At 45.8% G+C, this 20,920-nt stretch overlaps 1 protein-coding gene across 3 annotated transcripts in view; it reads right to left on the bottom strand.

The window, feature by feature from the left end:
- LOC141052533 (uncharacterized) overlaps window positions 1–20,920 on the bottom strand; it is a 169,753-nt gene that overhangs the window by 54,752 nt on the left and 94,081 nt on the right. For all 3 annotated transcript variants that reach the window (XM_073549787.1, XM_073549786.1, XM_073549788.1), the window contains 2 exons: window positions 20,129–20,176; window positions 5,206–5,250 (listed from right to left, as the gene is read on the bottom strand). In XM_073549787.1, the coding sequence (XP_073405888.1) occupies window positions 5,206–5,250; window positions 20,129–20,176 (93 nt within the window). The remainder of the gene's footprint in view (window positions 1–5,205; window positions 5,251–20,128; window positions 20,177–20,920) is intronic.

Below are 20,920 nucleotides of genomic sequence, written 5' to 3'. Positions count from 1 at the left end.
TTTTCCTGATGCTCTGGCTTTAAAAGCGGTTTGCCAACTCCTAGAAAACTAAGCGTTCGAGGCCTTATATAGCCAGACGATGACGCAGGCTCAACACCTCCTGCATTCGGTCCTATTTTGCTCTTGCCACTACCATCAGATCCACCACCAACACCATCATTACCAGCTGCCAACCCCCGCCCAATTCCACGGCCTCTTCCACCAGCCTTCCTCATTTTTGGTAGAAATGTAGACAAAATCCAACAAACTATATAGTATGTAAAACAAGGTACAAGGTGTCTATAGGACAGGGGAGATTTTGAATTTCTGCACACACTTTTGGACACTGGACACTTTTGGATTGTGTGAGGCCCAATGAATATCTGAGCGCTATGTGACAGGCTCGATGGCACAGCTGTGACCTAAGTGACTAGAGGATAAGGGAGATTTTGAATCTCTGCACACACTTTTGGACACTGGACACTTTTGGATTGTGTGAGGCCCACTGATATCTGAGCACTATGAGACAGGCTCGATGGCACAGCTGTGACCTTAGTGACTAGAGGATAAGTGAGATTTTGAATCTCTGCACACACTTTTGGACACTGGACACTTTTGGATTGTGTGAGGCCCACTGATATCTGAGCGCTATGTGACAGGCTCGATGGCACAGCTGTGACCTAAGTGAGTAGAGGATAAGTGAGATTTTGAATCTCTGCACACACTTTTGGACACTGGACACTTTTGGATTGTGTGAGGCCCACTGATATCTGAGCGCTATGTGACAGACTCGATGGCACAGCTGTGACCTAAGTGACTAGAGGATAAGTGAGATTTTGAATCTCTGCACACACTTTTGGACACTGGACACTTTTGGATTGTGTGAGGCCCACTGATATCTGAGCGCTATGTGACAGGTTCGATGGCACAGCTGTGACCTAAGTGACTAGAGGATAAGTGAGATTTTGAATCTCTGCACACACTTTTGGACACTGGACACTTTTGGATTGTGTGAGGCCCACTGATATCTGAGCGCTATGTGACAGGCTCGATGGCACAGCTGTGACCTGAGTGACTAGAGGATAAGTGAGATTTTGAATCTCTGCACACACTTTTGGACACTGGACACTTTTGGATTGTGTGAGGCCCAATGAATATCTGAGCGCTATGTGACAGGCTCGATGGCACAGCTGTGACCTAAGTGACTAGAGGATAAGGGAGATTTTGAATCTCTGCACACACTTTTGGACACTGGACACTTTTGGATTGTGTGAGGCCCAATGAATATCTGAGCACTATGAGACAGGCTCGATGGCACAGCTGTGACCTAAGTGACTAGAGGATAAGTGAGATTTTGAATCTCTGCACACACTTTTGGACACTGGACACTTTTGGATTGTGTGAGGCCCAATGAATATCTGAGCGCTATGTGACAGGCTCGATGGCACAGCTGTGACCTAAGTGACTAGAGGATAAGTGAGATTTTGAATCTCTGCACACACTTTTGGACACTGGACACTTTTGGATTGTGTGAGGCCCACTGATATCTGAGCGCTATGTGACAGGCTCGATGGCACAGCTGTGACCTAAGTGACTAGAGGATAAGTGAGATTTTGAATCTCTGCACACACTTTTGGACACTGGACACTTTTGGATTGTGTGAGGCCCACTGATATCTGAGCGCTATGTGACAGGCTCGATGGCACAGCTGTGACCTAAGTGACTAGAGGATAAGTGAGATTTTGAATCTCTGCACACACTTTTGGACACTGGACACTTTTGGATTGTGTGAGGCCCACTGATATCTGAGCGCTATGTGACAGGCTCGATGGCACAGCTGTGACCTAAGTGACTAGAGGATAAGTGAGATTTTGAATCTCTGCACACACTTTTGGACACTGGACACTTTTGGATTGTGTGAGGCCCACTGATATCTGAGCGCTATGTGACAGGCTCGATGGCACAGCTGTGACCTAAGTGAGTAGAGGATAAGTGAGATTTTGAATCTCTGCACACACTTTTGGACACTGGACACTTTTGGATTGTGTGAGGCCCAATGAATATCTGAGCGCTATGTGACAGGCTCGATGGCACAGCTGTGACCTAAGTGACTAGAGGATAAGGGAGATTTTGAATCTCTGCACACACTTTTGGACACTGGACACTTTTGGATTGTGTGAGGCCCAATGAATATCTGAGCGCTATGTGACAGGCTCGATGGCACAGCTGTGACCTAAGTGACTAGAGGATAAGGGAGATTTTGAATCTCTGCACACACTTTTGGACACTGGACACTTTTGGATTGTGTGAGGCCCAATGAATATCTGAGCACTATGTGACAGGCTCGATGGCACAGCTGTGACCAAAGTGACTAGAGGATAAGGGAGATTGGATTGCTTTTAAAAAAGCAGTTTGCGGAGCAGTGGGTAAACAGCAATGCCAGCCTGTCAGGAAGCCTTAAAAGGCAGCCCAACAACCAACACTACTGATACACCACAATATAGCCTCCCCTTGCACTGCACACACAGTGACTGGTGTGTTGTGCAGGCCAAATTGCTATCAGCAGCAGAAGCAGTTTTTTTTTCTTCTCAGCAGGACAAAAAAAAAAAATTGGGCTTGCTTTTAAAAAAGCAGTTTGAGGCCCAATGAATATCTGAGCGCTATGTGACAGGCTCGATGGCGCAGCTGTGACCAAAGTGACTAGAGGATATGGGAGATTGGATTGCTTTTAAAAAAGCAGTTTGCGGAGCAGTGGGTAAACAGCAATGCCAGCCTGTCAGGAAGCCTTAGAAGGCAGCCCAACAACCAACACCACTGATACACCATTATATAGCCTCCCCTTGCACTGCACACACAGTGACTGGTGTGTTGTGCAGGCCAAATCGCTAGCAGCAGAAGCAGTTTTTCTGTCTTCTTCCCTGCCTAACGCTCTCCCTACAGAATCAGCAGCAACCTCTCCCTATGCTAAGATCGGCAGAAGTAAGATGGCGGTCGGCGTGCACGCCCTTTTATACCCCCTGTGACGCCCACCAAAGCAAGCCAATCACTTGCATGCCCTTCTGAAAGATGGTGGTGACCCGTGCCTATGTCATCACGTTGCCCACAGTGTCCGTGGATCCTGATTGGCTGAAAAAGAGCGCAAAACAAACTTTTGAAACGCGACTTTGGCGCATAAGTCGCCGACCTCGTGGCCGACCTCATCCTAGGGTCGGGTTTCATTTCATGAAACCCGACTTTGCCAAAAGTCGGCGACTTTTGAATTTTTTCGACCCGTTTCGCTCAACTCTACTGTGTACATCTAAACAGCATGCTTCTGGGGTACAGATAACGCATCTAAATGTTTGTATTCATTTTTGGGGGTGGAATGGAAAAATAAAATGATCAATTGTGCAATTTTTTTTTAGCTGCCATAATCTTTTTATTTTTACTACTTTTGAACAGTTGACTACTTTTTCAGACTTTTTTTATTTTTTTGCTTTTTTGGAGGTGACGATGGGGGGGTGGAAATCAGGATGAACAAAACTAAATATAAATTTTTTTTGTTTAGAAAATTTTCATCTACAGAATTCACCATGCAGATAAAATAACCTGATAACTTTAATTGGTTAGTTTATTACATAAGAAACAATTAAAATTATGATCAGTTTATTTAATGTTTAGGATTTATACCTGAATACTAAAGGAATTTTTCTGGTGTTTTTTTTAATCTTTTTAATACATTTAGGGTACTGCATGTATATGTATTATTTGTAGTATGCATATAAGATAGAAGTCAGGGAATAAAATATGTCTTTTAATCTAGGTTTTCTGGTGAAGGAACACTAGGATGGTGAGAACCTATCCCAAACTAGTTCAATCCTCAAAGTGTAACCATTGTTTTCATTTTTATTGCATAAGTCAATAGTACACATGAAAACAAATTTTGTAATATATACTGTATATTTTTTTTTTAAGAGAAATTTACTTTTTTTCTCATTCTTGACTAAGCCATGTTTTCAAAATTCTCAGTTTCTGGGTTAAATTTGTATTTAGTGAAGACAGATTTTTAAATGATTGAGATACGATCTAATTAGTAGCAACTGTCGTCTTCTATGTAGTGGGGAAAAGCGAGGTGAATGGAAGAGCAAGTTGCAGAGCTCTCCCTTCCTCCTCCTTTCCATCTATATAGAATCTTACCAGTAGTAACTGCCATCTACCATCTCAGTAAAGTATAAATCTGTCTTCATAGAATACAGATTTTACCCAAAAATTGCAACATTTTGAGAATGAAAGACCTGTCCTGGAGGAGAGAAAAGCTGATCTCTCTGGTGAGATTTAATACAAAGTTGCTTATTTTTATGTGTACTTTTGATTTATCGAATAAAAATTGAAATGTAATCTTAAATTTGTTGGCCAAAAGGCTCAATCATTTGGGTATGTACTGTATATAATACGGACAAGAGCAGTCAGAGTAAAAATGGGACATCACACTTGACCAATGCATAGAAGGGAGACTTGGAGCTGCTACGAAATTAGTCCATATGTCCAAATTGGTTGAGCCAAAACACATGAGGCAGGAGGGTGCACTGCACATCCAAGCTAGTAAGCGTAGCAATCACAGAAAGAAGAAAATTCATTGCACGCCAAAAGTAGAAAAATAAAAAAAGTTTATTTTGGCAAATCAAGCCATATTAAAAACAAGAAGCTGGCGCGCATCGAGTGTGTCCAATGCACTCTATGACAAGAGTGCATTTGAGGAACTCAAAACGCGTCAGGCTTGTTTTTAATATGGCTTGATTAGCCAAAATAAACTTTTTTTATTTTTCTACTTTTGGAGTGCCATCAATTTTCTTCTTTCTGTGATTGCCACACTTGACCAGTGTAAATCAATCAGACTGTCCAGATGACAGTTTTCTCGCATGGCCCAAGTGTGAAGAATGCAGCATGAAATTGAAGTCTGCAAGTACAATGAGCAGGGCATCGATTTGCCTTATAATTTATGTCAACGTCTGGCGTAAATTAGAGTAAATCTGTTATTATCTGAAGGCTTTGACTCTCATGCTAAACCTGGCCAATGTTTCATGTCTCTTTTTAAAAGTGGCATGAGAAGATAGAAACAGAAAGCAGAAATAGTTTACATATTTTTCCGTAAAAAAGTTATGTGACATACAGTATGAATAAAAGGAGACCATAAAAGTGGCATACAGTCTTTGATAATGTTCCCTATTATCTTAATTTTGGACTTACTATTTTTCACACTTGGAACCGTGGGGTCTTCTTTTCTCTTTGATGCTGAAGATAAACAAAAGAGTAACACCATATTTTATTACAAGGTTAATAGTTTACTAAGAATATGATTTACACTAGGAAATTGTAATAAAAATTATATATACTGCTCATTACTCGATCTCGCATGCCAGAGCCTCGCGTGTCCCTCTAGTAAGCTTGACGCGGACCACGGGGGCGTGCCAGAGTCTCGTTCGTTAACGGAATTAAGCTGACAAATCGCTAGCACAACTAAAAACGGCCATGCACCACCACCCACAGAATCGAGAAAGCTTGCAATCTGTCCATCCTTTCCGTGGTTGGCATGGTTGAGGTTGCCCGTGTGGAGTCCAATTAAGCCACAGGCTCCACTCCTTGTGTGGTACCCTTCTGGACATTCCTTTAACCCCTTCATGACCCAGCCTATTGTGACCTTAATGACCTTGCCATTTTTTGCAATTCTGACCAGTGTCCCTTTATGAGGTAGTAACTCAGGAACGTTTCAATGCATCCTAGCGATTCTGAGATTCTTTTTTTCATGACATATTGGACTTCATGTTAGTGGTAAATTTAGGTTGATAATTTTTGAGTTTATTTGTGGAAAAAAACGGAAATTTGGCGAAAATTTTGAAAATTTCACAATATTCAAATTTTGAATTTTTATTCTGTTAAACCAGAGAGTTATCTGACACAAAGTAGTTAATAAATAGCATTTCCCACATGTCTACTTTACATCAGCACAATTTTGGAAACAAATTTTTTTTTTGTTAGGAAGTTATAAGGGTTAAAAGTTGACCAGCGATTTTTCATTTTTACAACAAAATTTACCAAACCATTTTTTTAGGGACCACCTCACATTTGAAGTCAATTTGAGGGTCTATATGGCAGAAAATACCCAAAAGTGACACCATTCTAAAAACTGCACCTCTCAAGCTACTCAAAACTACATTCAAGAAGATTATTAACCCTTCTGGTGCTTCACAGGAACTAAAGCAACGTGGAGGAAAAAAATGGACATTTTAATTTTTCCAACATAAATTTTATTTTTGCATCAATTTTATCATTTTCACATGGGTAACAGGATAAAATGGATCCTAAATTTTGTTGGGCAATTTCTCCTGAGTATACCGATACCTCATATGTGGTCATAAACCACTGTTTGGGCGCACGGCAGGGCTCAGAAAGGAAGGAGCGCCATTTGACTTTTTGAATGGAAAATATGCTTGAATATTTAGCGGTTGCCATGTCGTGTTTGGAGAGCCACTGTGCACCTAAACATTAGAGCTCCCACACAAGTGACCCCATTTTGGAAACTGGACCCCCAAGAAACTAATCTAGATGCATAGTGAGCACTTTGAACCCCCAGGTGCTTCACAAATTGATCCGTAAAAAAAAAGTACTTTTTTTTCACATAAATTTTATTTAGCCTCAGTTTTTTCATTTTCACATGGGCAACAGGATAAAATGGATCCTAAAATTTGTTGGGCAATTTCTCCTGAGCACACCAATACCTCAAATGTGGTCATAAACCACTGTTTGGGCGCATGGTAGGGCTCGGAAGGGAAGGAGAGCCATTTGACTTTTTGATTGGAAAATTAGCTCCAATCGTTAGCGGACACCATGTCGCATTTGGATAGCCCCTGTGTGCCTAAACATTGGAACTCCCCCACAAGTGACCCCATTTTGGAAACTAGACCCCCAAGGAGCTTATCTAGATGTGTGGTGAGCACTATGATCCCCCAAGTGCTTCACAGAAGTTTATAACGCAGAGCAGTGAAAATAAAAAATCCTTTTTTTTTTGCTCAAAAATGTTTTTTTAGCCCGCTATTTTTTATTTTCACAATGGTAACAGGATAAATTGGACCCCAAAAGTTGTTGTCCAGTTTGTCCTGAGTACGGTCGTACCTGATATGTGGGGGGGAACCACTGTTTGGGCGCACGGCAGGGCGCAGAAGGGAAGGGGTGTCATTTAACTTTTTGAATGGAAAATTAGCTCCAATCGTTAGCGGACACCATGTCGTATTTGGAGAGCCCCTGTGTGTCTAAACTTTGGAGCTCCCCCACAAATGAACCCATTTTGGAAACTAGACCTCCTAAGGAACTTATCTAGATGCATAGTGAGCACTTTGAACCCCCTGGTGCTTCACAGAAGTTTATAACGCAGAGCCGTGAAAATAAAAATATTTTTTTTTCCCTAAAAAAATGATTTTTAGCCCACTATTTTTTATTTTCACAAAGGTAACAGGACAAATTTGGACCACAAAAGTTGCTGTCCAGTTTGTCCTGAGTACGCTGGTACCCCAAATATGGGGGGGACCACTGTTTGGGCACACGTTGGGGCTCGGAAGGGAAGTAGTGATGTTTTGAAATGCCGACTTGATGGAATGGTCTGCGAGTGTCATGTTACGTTTGCTGAGCCCCTGATGTACCTAAACAGTGGAAACCCCCCACAAGTGACCCCATTTTGGAAAGTAGACCACCCAAGGAACTAATCTAGATGTGTGGTGAGCACTTTGAACCCCCAAGTGCTTCACAGATGTTTATAACGTAGAGCCGTGAAAATAAAAAATAATTTTTTTTTCACAAAAATAATTATTTAGCCCCCAGTTTTTTATTTTCCCAAGGATACCAGGAGAAATTAGACCCCCAAAGTTGTTGTGCAATTTTTCCTGAGTGCGCTGATACCCCATATGTGGGGGTAAACCACTGTTTGGGCGCACATCGGGGCTCGAATTGGAGGGAGCACTGTTTAACTTTTTGAACGCAAAATTGGCTGGGATCAATGGTGGCACCATGTTGCGCTTGGAGACCCCCTAATGTGCCTAAACAGTGGAAACCCCTCAATTCTATCTCCAACCCTAACCCCAACACACCCCTAACCCTAATCCCAACCCTAATCATAACCCAAGCCCCAACACACCCCTAACCCTAAACCCAACTCTAATCCTAACCACAAGCCTAACCGTAATCCCAACCCCAACCCATCCCTAACCGTAATCCCAATTCTAATTACAACCCTAACCCTAATCCCAACCCTAATTCCAGCCCTAACCCTAATTCCGGCCCTAATCGTAATTCCAACCCTAACCCTAATTCCAACCCTAACCCTAATTCCAAGCCTAATTCTAACCCTAGCCCTAACCCTAATTCCAACCCTAACCCTAATTCTTTCCTTAACCCTAAATCTAACCCTAACCCTAGCCCTAACCCTTATGGAAAAATAAAAATAAAAATATTTTCTTTATTTTATTATACGTCCCTACCTATGGGGGTGATAAGGGGGGCGGTGATTTACTTTATTATTTATTTTGATCACTGTGACAGTGATCAAAATAAATGAATGAATCTGCAGCGTCGCAGATTCCCGGTGGGCGCACAGCACATGCGCCCGCCATTTTCCAAGATGGCGGTGCCCATGATCCGGGACGGCGGGACACCGGGACGGCCAGAGGGAGTTCGGAGGCCTCATGGAGGGTGAGAGGGGGTGATCGGAGGGCGGGGGGACCGGAGGGAAGGCGGGGGGCAGATTTTGACAGCGGCTGCCAATCGGCGCCGTCAGATGGTGGCGGCGGCCGATCGGTGCTGTCTGTCAGTTGGGGGGGTCGGTTCAGTGTCTCCAGCCATTCCCGATGCTATTTCAGCATCGGCCATGGTTGGATTTGTAATATTTCATCAAATTTCATTGATGAAATATTACAATCGCTCTGATTGGCAGTTTCACTTTTAACAGCCAATCAGAGTGATCGTAGGCACGTGGGGGCTAAGCAAAACCCCCTAGGGTTAACTCTACGGCGTCCTCTGTGTGCGGATCGGGTGACCTTTCAGTGACCCCGGTCACCTGACCCGTAGGGGGGCTTTAAAGTTTTGACACCTCTTTTCATGACGCCTATGTGGCGTCAAAGGCCATGAAGGGGTTAAGGTTCAGCTTTGCAACCATACTGCCCCCGTAAACCAAACACTTTGCCTTCATGGATGCTGTTCGGAGGATCGTGGGAATATCGCCGCCCGATCGGCAGTTGGCATAATTTATGGTGGGAAGTCCGACGGTATATGATCGTCTTCGATTTTAGAATTTTAGAATTTTTTTGGTATTTTAGATTTTTATTCCAGCCTTTTTTGACTTTATAAGGGCATGACATGCCTATATCTGTGTCTCCTCCTCCTCCTTTTACTCCTCCACCTCTTTTCTATATGTAGTTGCCCTTTTCCATATGTTATTTGTGTCTTCTGAGCATTTTGTCTGCTTTGGGACACCTTTTAAGGTGTTTTGTATGTGTTTTCTATGTGTTTGTATGTGTTTGTGTTTGCCTGCCATTGTTTTCAATGGGGTTCGACGGTGTTCGTCGAACGTTCAATGAACTTGCCTCCTGTTCGACGAACCCAACCGAACTCGAACACTAGCGGGGTGGCTCAACACTACTCCTGATATATAGACGTACATTTTTAATGTTTAAACTATGCTTTATATACCTGGTATATGGTGACACTGTACCCTTTCTGCCAGAAAGTCCTCCTCCACCCACCATTCTAAGTGTATCATTGACACCTGGAACATTGGCCCACATGTATGATTATTTCTTGCGGATCTTCTTTTTATATTGTGGTGTGATCGATCCTGAGCATGAGAGAGTCTGTGGGTTACTCCTGCAATTTATATGTAGATTTAAAAATTACCTACGCTTGTGATACATTACCCATTTACTGTTTTTTATATTCTGGTCTAATCCAAACTGACCAAGTGAGAGTCTGTTTCTGACTCTGGAAATAAATACTGAGATTGACAATGACCCCTACACTGTATATAGCTGTACGCTTCAGATCCATTACCGTTTTATGCCTTTTTATATTGTGTTGTAATCCATACTGAGCCTGAGAGCGTCTGTGTCTGCCTCCTGAAATATATATGGAGATTTAGAATGTTTAAACTATAATATATATACCTGCTATCTGATGATACTGTACCCTTTTTCTACTTTTTATATTCTTGTCTAATCCATACTGAGCCTGTGAGCGTCTCTGTGTGACTCATGAAATATATATGGAGATTTACAATTATCCTTTGATTGTATACAGCTGTACGCTTCTGATACAGTACCATATATCTGATGTTATTTTGGGTACATTTTCTCCAAAATTTGGAAGTATGGTGGAAGAGGCCGCGGACGTGGGTGTGGGGGGGCCAGCTGGTACTTATGGTGGTGGTGCATCTGCTGGTAGTGGCAAAAGCACAATAGCAGCTAAGGCAGGAGGTGTTGAGCCTGCGTCATGGTCTGGCTCCGGCTCCGGAAGGCCTGGAAGGCTACCTTTTCTGGGAGTAGGTTAACCGCTTTTAAAGCCGGAGCATCAGGAACTGGTTCTGGCTTACATTGCTGAAACAGACTCCAGCTAATATGCCCTCTTCTTCTGATGTTTCAAAAAATGCAAGCACTGAGTCGTCAAGTGCTGGCTCCTGGTCAAGAAGAACCCCTTTCCTTGTGTCCTTCACCCCCACCAAAAGTGAATGATGCAGCAGGCCACACTTCACATTGATCCATGTAGCTCTTTCTCACATACCATGCCTGGGTTATCAAGTCAAATTGTGAATTCCCCAGTCCAAGATGAATCTGACATTGAGTGTGGGTCACCAGCTAGGGCAGTGGGGTTAATCGGTACTGGGCCGGTGTCTCAGAGGGATGTGTCACGGTGGTGACCCGGTCTGTGGGCATGGGCGTCCATGCAAAGGGGTGAATAACGTTTATATGTGAATGATACGTGACGCCACCTGTGGTTTCTGATCAGATGGACCAGCGCTGCAGTGTCACTTCTCTGGGACGGATGTTGTGGTGCAGCTAAGATGTAGAAGCCCTGCACAGGTAGGGCCATAGTCGCAGGGCAGATGAAAGAGTTGGTAGATGGTGTGCAGTGCAGGATGTAGCAGAGCAGTGCGCCAGGCGCAGGAGAAAGGTGACAGACACAGTCGTGCAGTTCCTTTACCTGTACTTGGTAAGTGCCGTCCAGGGCCCAGAGTACAGATGGAGAAGGAGTTGGTCATCCTGGAAGCAAATTAGGAATTCTCTCTCTGCAGATAGGTAGTGTGGCCTCCGTTCTAGCGCTTATCTGAGGTACTCGCAGTACTGAGTTCACTGTAGTTCCCCCTGTTGACTCTCTTTTGGAACTTTCTCGCATGTCAGGCAGCCGTAGCCTTTTCCTTCTGGCTCACACACATCGCTGCTGGGGCCTCCGAGCCTTAGTTGGGAACAGAGCATTTACAGCTGCTACTTCCTCCGGTTTCTGTTGCAGGACCGTCAGTGTCCCTACAAACTCGGAGACCAGAATCCGGACCATGCGCTCCAGCTAGGAGTGAGCCTTAACTCTGCTCATCCTCCAGCTCCCCTTCTCACGTCCACACTCTTCCCCTTCCCTTCACAGGCTTCCCTCCTCCCGACCACAGAGAGCAGCTCCTCAGCAGTCAGGTTCAGAGCTCTCCCTGCTGGCCAGGAGTAGGAACTGTGTTGTGTGTTGGTTTAACTGCTAGAGAGATCCTTCGTTGCTCCCAAGCATGACATCACACTCCTTAGGAGGAAGGTAATGCCACTGTGGCGACCGTACTCCTGGGGGCGCCACAAGTGCACTGATGCCCAGCCACTGCTAGATGATTCTGCTGGTAAATTGACCCAGACCATTACATTCCCCTTGCACTCTACACAGCCAGAATCTGACCCTGATGAAACTCAGGTTCCCCTTCCCACATACTATACCACCTTACACGGTGACAAAGAGGAAGGTGCAGATGAAAGTGCAGGTTCCTTGAGCAGGTGGGGGGGGCATACTCATGGGCGACGGCACTGGCACAGGGTTCCTCATAGTACGCAAAAGTGTCTCTGTCTCTGCTTTGTTTCATGAAACCCAACTCGACCCAAAAAAAGGCAAAGTCGCTCATCTCTAGTGGTCAATTCTGTACTTAGTTTTCCCTATCCTGGTAAATATGGTCCCTCATCCCCATCCTTATACGCATGGCCCCTCATCCCTATCCTGGTATGCATGTCTCCTCATCCTTATCCTGGTATGCATGGCCCCCTTATCCCTATCCTGATATGCAGGGCCCTCATCTCCATCCTGGTATGCATGCCTCCTCATCTCTAGCCTAGTATGCATGGCTCCCTCATCTTTATCCTGGCAGGAATGATCGCCCTCATCCTTAAACTGGTATGCAGGGTTCCCATCTCATCCAAGTATGCATGGCCCCATCCTTAACCTGGTATGATTGGCTCCATCCCAGTCCTGGTATGCATGACCCCATCCTTATCCTGGTATGATTAGCCCCATCCCAGTCCTAGTATGCATGGCCCCATCCTTATCCTAGTATGCATAATCCCATCCTTATCCTAGTATGATTGGCCCCATCCCAGTCCTGGTATGCATGGCCCTATCCTTATCCTGGTACGCATGGCCCCATCCTTATCCTGGTATGATTGGCCCTATCCTTATCCTGGTATGATTGGCCCCATCCTTATCCTGGTATGCTTTGCCCCATCCTTAACCTGGTATGATTGGTCCCATCCTTAGCCTATTATGATTGGTCCTATCCAGTTCCTGGTATGAGTGACCCCATCCAGTTCCTGGTATTATCGATCTTATCCCTATCCTGGTATGATCGGCCCCATCCCGGTGTCATGATTTCAGTGCGGAGTTGGTCTCGCACACTTGGGGTTAATGTCTGGAACCAGTGCTGATGACTGGCACTTCTGGGGTTAAATGCTATGATCCCAGTGCAGGCTCTTACCTGCACACCTGGGGCCTATTATTGTGGCCTCTCCCAGGGTCGGGGAAAGCTTCTTATAGCCTCAGGAAGCTCCCATCCCCGTCAGTTATACTTTCGCCCTTGGCAGAGTTGTGTTTGACCCCTGAGTGTGTTTGTGCTGTGTTCTTGTTTGCCTGATACTCTGTGTACGACTCAGTCTGTTCTCTGGATACTGCTTGTTGGATTCTGCTTGGTACCTTCTATGTCTGTTTGGCTTTGACCACTGTCTGGCCCCAACTCTCTGTTCTGTCTCATCCCTGGTACTTTATTGCTATCTCTGTGTATGACCCGGTTTTGTCTGACTTTGAGTATTCCTGTATCAGTGTCCTGCCATCTCTGGTAGCAGGACGCTAGCCCCGCCCCCTTGCAGTCACATGACCATAGGTCGTTCACTGCTCACTGACTTCAGCTCCTCCAGCTCCTGTTTGCCTGAACTGTCCGGCCGTGTCTAACCCCGGGCCCCTCTGCAGTGTGGGTGAGTCCTTGCTCAGCGGTGGCTGCACGCCGACCCCAACAGGACCGTGATAACTGGTTATAACTGACCATTAAGTTTTTTTTTCTCTGCAGAGAACTATGGATCCCATACAATCTCTGGCTGAACAGATGCTTCAGGGTTTATCTCTGGAGCAGCAAGCTCTTGCTCATTCTCAGCAGAAGGTTACTGAGACGGTGCGGGGGGCTTTAGCTGCTGGGTCTCTGGGGGCTGGGGTGAGTGACGTTGTTTTGGTGTCTCCAGAACCACCTGTTAAACTGCCTGGCTTCTTTTCTGGGAACAAAAAGGAGTTCAGGGTCTTCATGGAGGGGTGCAAACTCTTCTTTAGTTTGAGGCCACGTTCCTCTGGGGAAGAAAGTCAAAAGGTAGGGGTCATTATGTCTTTATTAAAAGGGTCCCCACAAGCTTGGGCTTTCTCCCTTCCTCCCACTGACCCAGAGAGAGTGTCTGGGAATGCATTTTTTGAGGCCCTCGGGCACATATATGATGAGCCGGACCGAGTGCGATTGGCAGAGGACATGGTGACGAGTGTCTGTCAGGGGAAACACTCGGCTGAGTGGTTTTGTACTGAATTCCGCCGCTGGGCTGCAGAGGTCTCTTGGGACGATGACGCACTCCGATGACTCTTTCGCAGAGGCTTGTCCGAGCGGTTGCAGGATGCCTTGGCACTACATCCCCCACCTAATTCACTCGAGGATGCCATGACCCTGGTCATCCAAATGGACCGCAGGTTGCGGGCCAGGGGGGTGATGCAGGTGGAAACTCCATTGTTCCCTAGTGGAAAAGAGACTGTTTCTGTGCCCATGGACGTAGGGGCTCTCTCCCTGAAGGAAAAGGAGAGACAACGCCGGAGATTAAAGCAGTTATGCTTCTACTGCGGTAAAACGGGACATTGGAAAAGGGAGTGTCCTGATTGTCCATCCTCGACTCAATTCGCAGGAAACGACTAGGTCTGGGTAGTCAGCGGGGAGACTACTCAGACCCTCAGGTACCCTTTTCCTCGTTTTCTAAGGTGTTGCTTCATGTGGAACTGTTAGGCAAAGTGCACACGTACCGGAACTCTTGCGGAAATTACCGCGAGAATTCCGGAATTCCAGTCCGCGGGAAAATCGCATTTTAAATTCCCGCGATTTTCCCGCGGAAAAACTAGCATTCTGCAAGCGTATTTAGCTTGCAAAATGCTAGCGTTTTCCAAGCGATCTGTAGCATCGCTTGGAGAACTGATTGACAGGTTGGTCACACTCGTCAAACATAGTGTTTGACAAGTGTGACCAACTTTTTACTACTGAGGCCGCCTATGCAGCATCAGTAGTAAAAGATAGAATGTAAAAAAAAAAAAAAAAAATGGTGTTATTCTTACCTTCCGACGTCCCGCGCAGCCGTTCCCAGTAATCCTTTGCGAAAATGCCCGCGATGACGTCCGTTCTCGCGGGATCGCGACGTCTCGCGGTAATTCGCGATGACGTCGCGCGAATGACCGCGAGACTTCGTGATCCCGCGAGAACGGACGCCATCGCGGGCATTTTCGCAAAGGACTACTGGGAACGAGAGCGTGAAGAGAAGCGGGAAGACTGCGTGGGACGTCGGAGGGTGAGAATAACAATATTTTTTATTTTTAAATTCTATTTTTTACAGGGATATGGTACCCAAAGCCCGGAGGACAGTCTCCTCTCCTCCGGACCGTGGGTACCATCCGCAAATGTTCTGCTTACTTTCCGCATGGTGTGCACAGCCACATGTGGGAAGTAAGCGGAACAATGCATTCCTATGTGGGCGGAATCACCGCGATTATGCAAATTAATGAGCATGCTGCGGAATCCCATAGGAATGCATGGGATGCTTATTTTTCGCGTTTTTGCGGCAAAATCGCCTGTTAAAACCGCCACGGAAACGCAAAAAAACGCCACGTGTGAACTCAGCCTTAGTGGATGGTTGTTTTTTTCCCTCTACAGCCTTCGTGGACTGCGGATCATCCATCAATCTTATTGACTCACAATTGGTCACACGCTGTAAGATAGGGACAGTTAGACTCAAGGTTCCGATCAAGGTGGTGGCCATTGACTCCTCCCCCTCACTAAAGAGGGAATTCTCTTTATGTCTGACTTGCTTTCAGAGTGGGCACGACCCACGTGGAAAACTTAAGTTGTTTGGTTCTGGGCAATCTACCAGCAGGATTGGTATTGGGCATGCCCTGCAGGGTTACAACGCCATAACCCAGTTATTAACTGGAAAACGGGGGAGATTGTTCAATGGGGGTTTAATGATTCGATGTTATGTGATAAATGTGTACTACTGGTTGAACCTGTTAAATCTGTATCTGTGTCATCTGTCGAGCTGGAAGGTATTTCGGAGTACCTGAAAGAATTCAAAGATATATTCTCGGAAAGTGAGGCCGAGACGTTGCCGCCACATAGACCCTTTGACTGCGCTATCGAGTTAGTCCCGGGGGCTAAATTGCCTAAAGCCCGCCTGTTTAATTTATCTGGCCCTGAGCGCTTGGCCATGAAAGATTACATTGCTGAGAGTCTTCGCAAAGGACACATACATCCCTCAGTCTCACCTGTGGCGACAGGGGGTTTTTTTGTAAAGAAAAAAAGATGGCGGTTTACGTCCCTGCCTCGATTTTCGTGAGCTCAATAAGATTATGGTACGGAATACGTACCCCCTTCCGTTGATTCCCGATTTGTGTAGCCAACTTTCAGGGGCAAAATGGTTCTCCAAACTGCATCTTTGGGGGGCATATAATTTGATAAGGGTCCGGGAGGGGGATGAATGGAAAACCGCGTTCCTCACGACCGAGGGACTGTTTGAAAATTTAGTCATGCCGTTTGGTCTTACCAATGCCCCCGCCATATTTCAGAATTTCATCAACGTGGTATTCTCGGATCTCAAAGGTTGTTTTGTTGTCATTTACTTAGACGATATTCTGATATACTCTCCCGACAGTCAGTCTCATCTGAATCATGTACGAACTGTTCTCCAATGACTGAGGGAAAATCATCTGTATGCCAGATTGGAGAATTGTGTGTTTTTTGTTCAAGAATTGTCTTTTTTGGGATTGTGTCCTGTGAGTGTTTTCGCATGGACCCCAAGAAGGTGCAGGCCGTTGCGGATTGGGTTCAACCCCGAGATCTAAAGGGTCTTCAGCGCTTCTTGGGATTCGCCAATTATTACCGCAAATTTATTCGGGGGTTTTCTCAGGTGGTTAAACCACTCACAGATCTTACATGTAAAGGTGCGGATGTGACAAATTGGTCCTCGCTCGCAAAAGAGGCCTTTGCGACCCTGAAAAGATGCTTTATGTCTGCTCCCGTTTTAGTACAGCCAGATCCATCCAAACCATTCAATGTGGAAGTGGATGCCTCCGAGTAGGGGTGGGTGAGGTGTTGTCCCAAGGGCCTGCCACCCTAACCAACCTCAGGCCACATGCTTTCTTTTCCATAAAGGTCTCTGCTGCGGAAAGAAATTACGACACGGGCAATAGAGAACTTCTTGCGGTCAAATTGGCATTTGAAGAATGGAGGCACTTTTTGGAGGGGGGCCAGTAACCCGGTTACTGTGATCAGCGATCACAAAAATTTGTCATACATTCAGTCTGCTAAAAGACTAATGCCCAGACAGGCCCGTTGGTCACTTTTTTTTTCCCGTTTTCAGTTTACTATTACATTTCGTCCAGGGTCTAAGAATGTTAAGGCTGATGCCTTATCTCGCAGTTTTCAGCCGGTGTCTCTCCCTGAGCCACCGTCCTCCATTCTTCACGCTGGGGCTGTGTTAGCAGGGGGTCTCATCTGAATTGGAGCAGGAGATTCAGGGGGCCCAGTCGCTGGTTCCATCGGCCAAGCCGGGGGTAAGTTGTTTGTCCCAGAGCAACTTCGCCTGAAACTCTTGCAGGAGTTCCATAAATCCAAGCTGAGTGCTCACCCTGGTATATCAGCCACGCGTCTGGCGGTGGCTAGGATCTTTTGGTGGACTACCCTTAGTTCGGACAATAAAAAATTCATTTCTGGTTGTGGGGTCTGAGCTCGTTCTAAAAGCTCTCATAGCTGGCCGGCAGGGGAGCTGATGCCCTTGGCAGTGCCCGAAAGACCATGGACTCACTTGTCCATGGATTTTGTGACCAATCTCCCTCCATCTAAGGGTAATACGGTGGTATGGGTAGTGGTGGACAGATTTTCTAAGCAGGCTCATTTTGTACCACTGTCCGCACTACCGTCAGCTGATACTTTATCCAAATTGTTTGTGCAGCATGTGATCCGGTTGCATGGGATACCCTGAATGTGGTGTCTGATTGTGGTGTGCAGTTTGTGGCTAAGTATTGGTGTGCTTTCTGCAAAAAATTAGGGATGTCTCTGTCCTTTTTGTCTGCATACCATCCTGAGAGCAATGGTCAGACGGAACGCACTAATCAGTCCCTGGAACAGATCCTCAGGTGTCTAACTTCTGCTAGACAGAATGACTGGTGCGATGCACTGCAGTTGGCTGAATTTGCCTTCAATAGTCGGGTGAGTCAATCCACGGGTATGACTCCTTTCTTGATCAATTATGGGTTCAGTCCTCATTTTGGTGAGTTTTCTCGTCTGGACTCAGGGTGTCCCGGGACTGAGGGCTCTGTTCAGCGATTAAAGAATACGTGGGCGGAAGTCCAGCAGAATATATCTAGGTCTCAGGGCAGGTATAAGTTTTTTGCGGACAGGAAACGAACACCAGGTCCCACGTTTCAGGTTGGAGGGAAGGTTTGGCTCTCCACGCGAAACATTAAGTTGAAGGTTCCTTCAGCCAAGTTGGGGCCCAAATTCATTGGCCCATACAAGATTGTGGAAAAAATCAATCCAGTGGCGTATAGGCTGTGCCTTCCACCTTCTTTCAAGATCCCTAACGTCTTCCATAAATCTCTACTGAAACCTTTTGAAACAGTCCGGGGAGACTCCGAGTCCGCTGCTCCTCCTGTTTTGGTCGAGGGGCAGGTGGAGTACGAGGTTGGTCATATTGTAGATTCCAGGTTGGTACGGCGGTCGGTGCAGTACCTGGTTTCATTGGAAGGGGTATGGACCAGAAGACAGGTCCTGGGTGCCGGCCCGGTTGATGCATGCGGATCGCCTGGTGCGGGCTTTCCATGCTAAGTACCTGGGCAAGCCTGAGGGTCCAGAGGCCCCCCATTGAGAGGGGGTACTGTCATGATCTCAGTGCGGGGTTGGTCTCGCACACTTGGGGTTAATGCCTGGAACCAGTGCTGATGACTGGCACTTCTGGGGTTAAATGCTATGATCCCAGTGCAGGCTCTTACCTGCACACCTGGGGCCTATTATTGTGGCCTCTCCCTGGGTCTGGGAAAGCTTTTTATAGCCTCAGGAAGCTCTCATCCCCGTCAGTTACACTTTCGCCCTTGGCAGAGTTGTGTTTGACCCCCGAGTGTGTTTGTGCTGTGTTCTTGTTTGCCTGATACTCTGTGTACGACTCGGTCTGTTCTCTGGATACTGCTTGTTGGATTCTGCTTGGTACCTTCTATGTCTGTTTGGCTTTGACCACTGCCTGGCCCCGACTCTCTGTTCTGTCTCATCCCTGGTACTTTATTGCTATGTACTTGTACCCGGTTTTGTCTGACTTTGAGTTTTCCTGTATTAGTGTCCTGCCATCTCTGGAAGCAGGATGCTAAGCCTCGCCCCCTTGCAGTCACATGACCGTAGGTCCTTCACTGCTCACTGACTTCAGCTCCTCCAGGTCCTGTTTGCCTGAACTGTCCGGCCATGTCTGACCCCGGGCCCCTCTGCAGTGTGGGTGAGTCCTTGCTCAGCGGTGGCTGCACGCCAACCCCAACAGGACCGTGACACCCGGTCCTGTCATGCATGGCCCCATCAGAAAAGATTAAAAAACAAACCATTATTCTTACCTTCCTCTGCTCCTTCACAGTGTTCTGCTCCACTGCCAGAATACTCACCGGGACAGTTCATGCATACCAGGAATGGGATGGGGCCAATCATACCAGAATAAACATAGGACTAATCATACCAGGAACAGGATGGGGCCAAACACACCAGGATAAGGATTGGATCAATCATACCAGGAATGGAATGGGGCCACTCATACCAGGATAAGGATGGGACTAATCATACCAGAATAAGGATGGGGCCCAATCATACCAGGATGCCAGAAAGAAATGAATATTCATTGCCCTCCACGCTCATGGCTTGGAATGCAGTGCATATTCATTTCTCTTTAGCAGCGGGCACAGGAGTTAGCTGGAGCCTCCGGCTCCTTCCTCTGTGACCCGCTGCTCTGCCAAAACCTCTCTCACACCTCCCCACCACAGCCCGAGCCGGTACATTCGGACTATAAGATGCACCCTCCATTTTCCTCCACATTTTGGGAGGAAAAAAGTGCTGCTAATAGTCTGAAAAATATGGTACTCTTGAGCAAGAATGAATTTGCTCTATAATTTATGCCAATATCTGTTGTGAATGATAGTAAGTTTGTAGTTATATGAAGGCCCTAACCATAGTGATAATTCATGCCAAATTTTCTTGTCAGTTTTAAAACAAAGCATTAGAAGTGAAAATCAAAGATGATGCTTTTATGTCATAAAAGTGGCATACAGTCCTTGATAAATTTCTCCATTAACTTAATTTTGAACTTACTATTTTCCCCAATTGTCATCATTATGGTGTCTTCTTTCCTAACTGGTGCTAAAGATAAACAAGAGAAACAAAAATATGGTGTTACACGCTTAATAAATCACTAAAAATAATGTTTAAACTGGGAACTCAGGAGTTCCATAATTCTAGCAGTTGCATACAAGAAGTAGGTACCGTAGCACCATCTCAGTTATGAATGGTCTAGATGAGATTACCACTTTTAGGGTTCGCTCACATCAGCATATTAACAATTGCTCCCATGTTCATGCCAAAAAGTTGGAAAAGTGGAATCAGTATGGTTTGCCTTTTGTCATGCGAGTGTGCTTTTCTTTTTCTCGCCAGGCATCCATATGACATTCTTAGCATGTGCGTATGCAAACTGCATGCAATGCGTTTTCATCATCATCTCTTACATACGATAATGGTCTATGTAACTTAAAGCTAGTTTACAAAAGTAATATAATATAAGGATACTGATAGATATAGATGGATATCCACTGTACATAAAATAAATTTTCACCCTCTAGTGCCTTTCAATTGGAGTTTATTGCTGAGATTTTTAGGCTTTAACTAAATAAAAAAAAATGATCCCCCAATTTTATGAAGCCAGCAAAGATAAGGCAGACAGCTGTGAGCTGATATTATCAGGCTGGGAAGGTCCCCTGGTTATTGTGTCCTTCACAACCTAAAAATACCAGCCCATAGCAGCCCCAGAAGTGGCGCATCTCATTAGATGCACCAATTCTGGTGCTTTGTCTTAGCTCTCCCAATTGCCCTGGTGCAGTGGCGATCAAG

The sequence above is a fragment of the Dendrobates tinctorius genome, unplaced genomic scaffold (assembly GCF_039654945.1).
Source record: "Dendrobates tinctorius isolate UK_male_01 unplaced genomic scaffold, ASM3965494v1 ptg000161l, whole genome shotgun sequence".
Lineage (NCBI taxonomy): Eukaryota > Metazoa > Chordata > Amphibia > Anura > Dendrobatidae > Dendrobates > Dendrobates tinctorius.
The sequence above is the reverse complement of the archived record's forward strand: the minus strand, read 5'-3'. Positions and strand labels throughout refer to the sequence as shown.